This window comes from Diadema setosum, chromosome 8 (genome assembly GCF_964275005.1).
Source record: "Diadema setosum chromosome 8, eeDiaSeto1, whole genome shotgun sequence".
Taxonomy (NCBI): domain Eukaryota; kingdom Metazoa; phylum Echinodermata; class Echinoidea; order Diadematoida; family Diadematidae; genus Diadema; species Diadema setosum.
The window spans coordinates 39,191,378-39,197,569 of NC_092692.1; the positions used below are offsets into that span (position 1 = coordinate 39,191,378).

A 6,192-nucleotide genomic window follows, 5' to 3' on the forward strand; every position below is an offset into this window, starting at 1 on the left:
AGTTACATCACATGTTGTGTACTGTACGGTGGGCGAACTCCTATTTCGCACTGAATTAAAGAAAATTGAAATCATCAGTTTAAGTAAGTTTAAGTATAAATTCTTGCTTTGCTTTTTGGCCAAGGAATAAAAAGAAACCACAACACTGCCATAGATACTTGACGAAAATGCTTCTGTTACAGTTCTAGCAAGATGCACTGTTCACAATTCAATGATTTTCCAATAGTCATATATCTTGTTATTTCTCCAGTTTTTTCTCAAGTAGTAAAATAAATTTAGAACGCCTTTCGTCTATATGAAACCGCCCAAAAATGCTCAGCTTTTATACCTCTGTGTTTGATCTGTGTATCTGTGTGTAATCTTCGAGCCCCCACCTTCTAGTCATGTTTTTTTTTTTTTTATGTTCAACTACTCCCTGATGTGCTCCCTTAAGTTGGTTGGAGAGGCCCAAGGGTCATAGTGATTTTGATTGCTTTTTTCCAACCCGGCTCCTTAGGGAAGCTCAACAGGGAAAGCCTGACACTTTGTTTTCTTGTGTTTTGCTTGTTTTATTTGTTTCTCTGTTGTCACTTGTATTGTTTTGCAATTGCCGAATAAATGATAATAATAATAATAATAATAATAATGAATGATTTTAACTCCTATAGAAAACAAATCACTTTATGCGATCGTACATACCTAGATATACTGGTTAAAACTATTTCTATGCGTTCACCACGAGGTTTGAGGCATTATGTTTTGTAATTATGTAAAGGTCAAGTGTCAAAGGTCAAGGTCAATTCCTTAAAATTTCACTATTTCCCTGATGCATGTATCTATGCAATGCCCGAAGATTATTTACATGTATTACCTGACAGAGATTCTCTCAAAAGTTTTTGGCCAAAGGGGCAAAGGTCAAAAGGTCAAGCAAAAATGCTAAATTTCACTTCTTCCTCCATATCTCTAAAGTGGCTCTTATGGGAACTTTAGGGTCATAGGGTCAAAGGTAAATGATCAATGGCAAGGTTAAGATGCTTAAATTTTACTGTTTAATGCTGAAATTACACTTTTTCTCCTTAAGCGCCATACAAATATTTCATATTATTATCATTATCATCATTGCCTTGGAAATTAACTGCATACACCTACAAAAGGGTCAAAGGTCAAGTAAAAATCCTCAAATCCCTAATAACTGCTCTTTTAGACAATATGGCCATTCATCCCATTATACCTGGTTCAAGAAAGGGAACACTCAACACTTTTGTGACAAAAGTGACATTTATTCTTTTGCCAAAATTGTAAAAATGTTGCCACACATTGTCAAGACGTACCATAGACCTATTGAGAGAATCATGCATTATGGCGGAGGCATACCACCAGTCGCATAGCGACATTTCTACTTTTTGTTAACTCTGGCTAATAAAACGTTGGATCAGCAGTGTTAATAGCAACTATTCATCAGGTGGTTCAGATTATTGGACAAACAAGGAGGCATCATTTCTCAGCAATAACTGGATTCCATTTTGGGCATGAACCTCTCTGCAGTTAAAACGGGGACACATGCCATATAGGCCTATTTTGTCATTTCTCGAGTTTTTCTCAAGTTATAGTAGTAAGGGAACACTCAACACTTTTGTGACAAAAGTGACATTTATTCTTTTGCCAAAATTGTAAAACTGTTGCCACACATTGTCAAGACGTACCATAGACCTATTGAGAGAATCATGCATTATGGCGGAGGCATACCACCAGTCGCATAGCGACATTTCTACTTTTTGTTAACTCTGGCTAATAAAACGTTGGATCAGCAGTGTTAATAGCAACTATTCATCAGGTGGTTCAGATTATTGGACAAACAAGGAGGCATCATTTCTCAGCAATAACTGGATTCCATTTTGGGCATGAACCTCTCTGCAGTTAAAACGGGGACACATGCCATATAGGCCTATTTTGTCATTTCTCGAGTTTTTCTCAAGTTATAGTAGTAAGGGAACACTCAACACTTTTGTGACAAAAGTGACATTTATTCTTTTGCCAAAATTGTAAAACTGTTGCCACACATTGTCAAGACGTACCATAGACCTATTGAGAGAATCATGCATTATGGCGGAGGCATACCACCAGTCGCATAGCGACATTTCTACTTTTTGTTAACTCTGGCTAATAAAACGTTGGATCAGCAGTGTTAATAGCAACTATTCATCAGGTGGTTCAGATTATTGGACAAACAAGGAGGCATCATTTCTCAGCAATAACTGGATTCCATTTTGGGCATGAACCTCTCTGCAGTTAAAACGGGGACACATGCCATATAGGCCTATTTTGTCATTTCTCGAGTTTTTCTCAAGTTATAGTAGCATTCATACCGTAATTGATTGGACTTCCTGTCGTTGAAATGAAACTGCCCAAAGCTGCTCAGCTCCAAACTTTGAAATATCAGCGTTATCTGAGTTATCTTCAACCTTCCACCTTCGGGTCATGAATGCATATTACTACTATAGAAAGCATACCTTTTATGTTTGGTCTCACACTGAGATTTACTTGTTAAAACTATTTTCAAACTTTGGTAATGCAGTTCCTTCTAAAAGTTATAACAGTGAATAAGCAGTATTATTATCAGCAATTCGTTTATAGTTCATCTCGTGGTTCCAACTTTAGGACAAACAAGGAATGTTCCTTACCCAGCAACAACTCAAGTTCATTTTCGACATCAGCCTCGTTGCAGCTAACGGGAACACATACCCCCCAGTTCACAGTCAGTGCCTGCGCGAGTCGTGCATATCAGAACATGAAAGGAGACAGTTAAAGTGGTTGTCTATTGGTAACTTCGAGGCTGTATGAATTCATTGTTGTCAAAGCTTACTGCACAGCCAACAGGAGAGCACAACCTTAAAATCAAGACTTCGAGGCAAACCTCTTGTAGGATCTTAAAGGCATAACTACCCCATTTGCAGATGAAACAAAAAGCCAGCAATCGTGCTTTAAAATAGTTCCAAAGTGTGAGTTTGGGATAGAATCAACCACTGTAGAAATTTGAATCAATATAATCAATGTTAAGTACATGTTAAATAGACAAAATGTGAAAAATAGTAGTAATAAAAATGTTGACAGACTTAACTGTCTACAGTTATGGTTTAAAGAGAAGAATACTGATGTCTCCTTATATTTTAGGCTTTAGTGCGAAAATTTCATATGGTAGGATGTTTTGTGATACAACATACTTACACATATGCATTAAATGTGATATCTTGAACATTTTTTAAATCACTGTTCCCAAAGGTAAACAGGACCTTTAAGGTCCAACGACCAGAAGAAATGACCAGAAGAACTGTAACAACCAAACAGATGGTTGAGTAAAATTTGTCATTGTATCAAAGACTGCGATAGGATGATTAGGTTTGGTCTTACTTTGACGCTTGGGAGAATAATCAAGTTCTGTCGAATACTTTTCACGCCTGGGTTTTAGTAAAACGGAAATCATACCTTTGATGTATTGGAGTCTACGGTAATGTTGGCGTCAAGATCTACCAGGCAGTATCTGAAATCTGTGATACCCATGCACTCGTCAAAATGGCCAACCCATGCTGTATTTCCAACAAGCATACCAGGAGTTGGTCTTCCAAAGGCATCTAAAGCTGAACAATTAAAAACAATAACAGTTTTGTCTGTTTTTATTTTAAACCCGCGTAAGTATACACTGTCTTCCTCTACGTCCTCATCCTTATCATTTAGGCTTCCTTATATCTGTTCTTCGTATGATTAATCAACTGCGATTGCTAGATTATTGTAAAATTACAATAATTTGATTTGACAGATACATCATGCACACCTCAAATGCTTATGCCTTAAAAATCATATACGATTTCATTAATCGAAATTTGTGAGGTTAGACATCATAGTCATAAGCGGGCCAATTTGATTATGATTATGGTTGTGACTAATTTCAATGATTTATGAAAATCTAGAAACAGAGCTTCCATACATTTCGTGTCATATAGGCCTACTAAGTTCGATTGTGATAAAGTCACAGTTCGTCTGATTTTGCTAAATTCACGGAAGTGCACTAAAACATACCACCATGAATTGGAATTGTACACTGCAAAAAATCCGGTGTTAAATAGTGAACACCGAGCTGGTGTTAAATTTTCGGTGCTCATTTATGGTGTTAAATTAACACCCCCGGGTGTCATTTCCAAATTTTAAACTGTTTTTTGAAGAGTTTCTTAGTAACTGCACTTCTTGTTGATTTTTAATTTAAACAAGACGATCAAGAATTTTACATTAAAATACTAGATTTTTGAAAAAATGTGAAAATAATTTTACACCAAAGTAACACCAGCTGGTGTGGTCCCTTATTGAAGCTGGACGGGTGTTAAACCATTGATATTAACACCAACAAGTATCAAATCAACACCATGTGGTGTCATTTTTTAATTAACACCAGTACAGTGTCAAAATAACACCTGGTACAGTGTCAAATTAACACCACGAAGTGTCAGGTGAACACTTTTCAACACCATCACAGTGCATTTTTAACACCTGTGGGTGTGGTCCTTTATTGAAGTTTGATCGGTGTTAGATTTAACACCCGTGGTGTTAAATCTAACACCCATGTTTTTACAGTGTATAATTCATTGCTGATTGAGCCTACACACAAATGCCATTGGGCATGGGCAGAATGATGCAGAGGAGCCTTGACGGCATGCATGGTATGTGAAGCACTTAAATTTTCCTTGAAAAATACACATTACCATTGTAAAACCACATTTACCATGTAGTATAACTCGAACTCATGGGCTTTATTTGCCAAGTGTCGAACTCATGGGCTGCATGACTCGTGAGCTGTACGATTCGTGGACTTGTTTTCAATGTCGAACTCGTAGGCTGTTTGACCCGTGGGTGTTGGTCTAGTGGGATGACCCCGTATAACCATGGTATCACAGAATAACCATGTTGATCAAGTTCCTTTCATTACTATACAGCACGACCATCCATGGTATTACTACTTGTACCATAAAATGATCATTATATCTATTGTATTTCCATGGTATTGCAAATAGCACTGCAGAAAAACCATGGTAATACAATGGTATAGCCTTTATATTACCACATATCACGGCCACGGTATTACTGCTTAGAATGTCACGAGTGCGAAGAAGGAAAGTGGTTATAAATCAGGGTACACGTCACGAGACCGACACCCACGAGTCATACAGTCTACAAGTTATGCAGTCCACGAGTCACACAGCCCATGTGTTCGGCACTAAGCAAATAAGGCCCACGAGACCAACACATTGAACCCCGTGTTGTATGTCTGTCGAACTTGTTGGCTGTTTTTACCCTATAGTGTCGGTCTAGGGGGCTTTATTTGCCTAGTATCGAACTCGTGGGCTCTAGGACTCATGGGTGTCGGTCTTGTGGGATGACTCCATAAATCAGGCCATGGCAGCTAGGTGAGACAAGACACCTCCCTGATCAAGCTTATTCATTATTGAATGGTGAGCAAACTGACGTATATGATCTGACAATAAAGCAGAGGTGAAACTGGAGTATGACCCCGAGCGAAACACTCTGGTCACTACTGAGCTCGCCCCAAACACAACCTACCAGGTATCAAACCTTCTTTCTGGACGAGGAGGTCTAGTAGGTCCTGCGAACAGTTTGGGGATACTTCATGTAAAGCTGGCTGTTCAGCCTGAAGATGTGGTGACAGGATTCTTGGATTGATTTCATCTCTAATGTACGTCCCTGTGACGATGGGGTCTCTCTCAGCGTTGCCATGGCAATGAGTTATCATCAGCATCATGCTGACAAGTGTACATAAGTTGACGGAACCTGATGCCATCTTTAGATGAAGTTAGATGAAACAGGGTCCTCTGATTTATCAGCAAACTTGAGTGAGATATTAGAAGGAAGAACATTGCTTGGAAGGAAGTATACTGGTAGGAAGCTTTTCTAAAAGTGAACACTGATTTTTTTTTTTTTTTTTGTGATAATGCATCTCAAATACAGCAGTAACAGACTACTTCGTATGGATGAGATTGATGCAACCAATTCAATTCAATTCAATTCAATTCAACCTTTATTTCACTTTTCGACAAAAACATATACGCATATAGACGTCACTTTTTTGGTCACAGAAAAAAAAAAGGTCCGTAAAACTATGTAGGCTGAAAAGAATGTGCGATGACTGTAGCACCTTAAAGGACAAGT

At 38.1% G+C, this 6,192-nt stretch overlaps 1 protein-coding gene across 1 annotated transcript in view; it reads right to left on the reverse strand.

The window, feature by feature from the left end:
* The window catches only part of LOC140232259 (uncharacterized), a 53,276-nt gene extending 47,452 nt beyond the window's left edge, over window positions 1–5,824 (reverse strand). Inside the window, exons 1-3 of the mRNA XM_072312392.1 lie at window positions 5,587–5,824; window positions 3,463–3,614; window positions 2,661–2,742 (exon numbers count right to left, since the gene is read on the reverse strand). Of these exons, the coding sequence (XP_072168493.1) occupies window positions 2,661–2,742; window positions 3,463–3,614; window positions 5,587–5,824 (472 nt within the window). The remainder of the gene's footprint in view (window positions 1–2,660; window positions 2,743–3,462; window positions 3,615–5,586) is intronic.
* Between the last annotated feature and the right edge of the window lie 368 nt (window positions 5,825–6,192).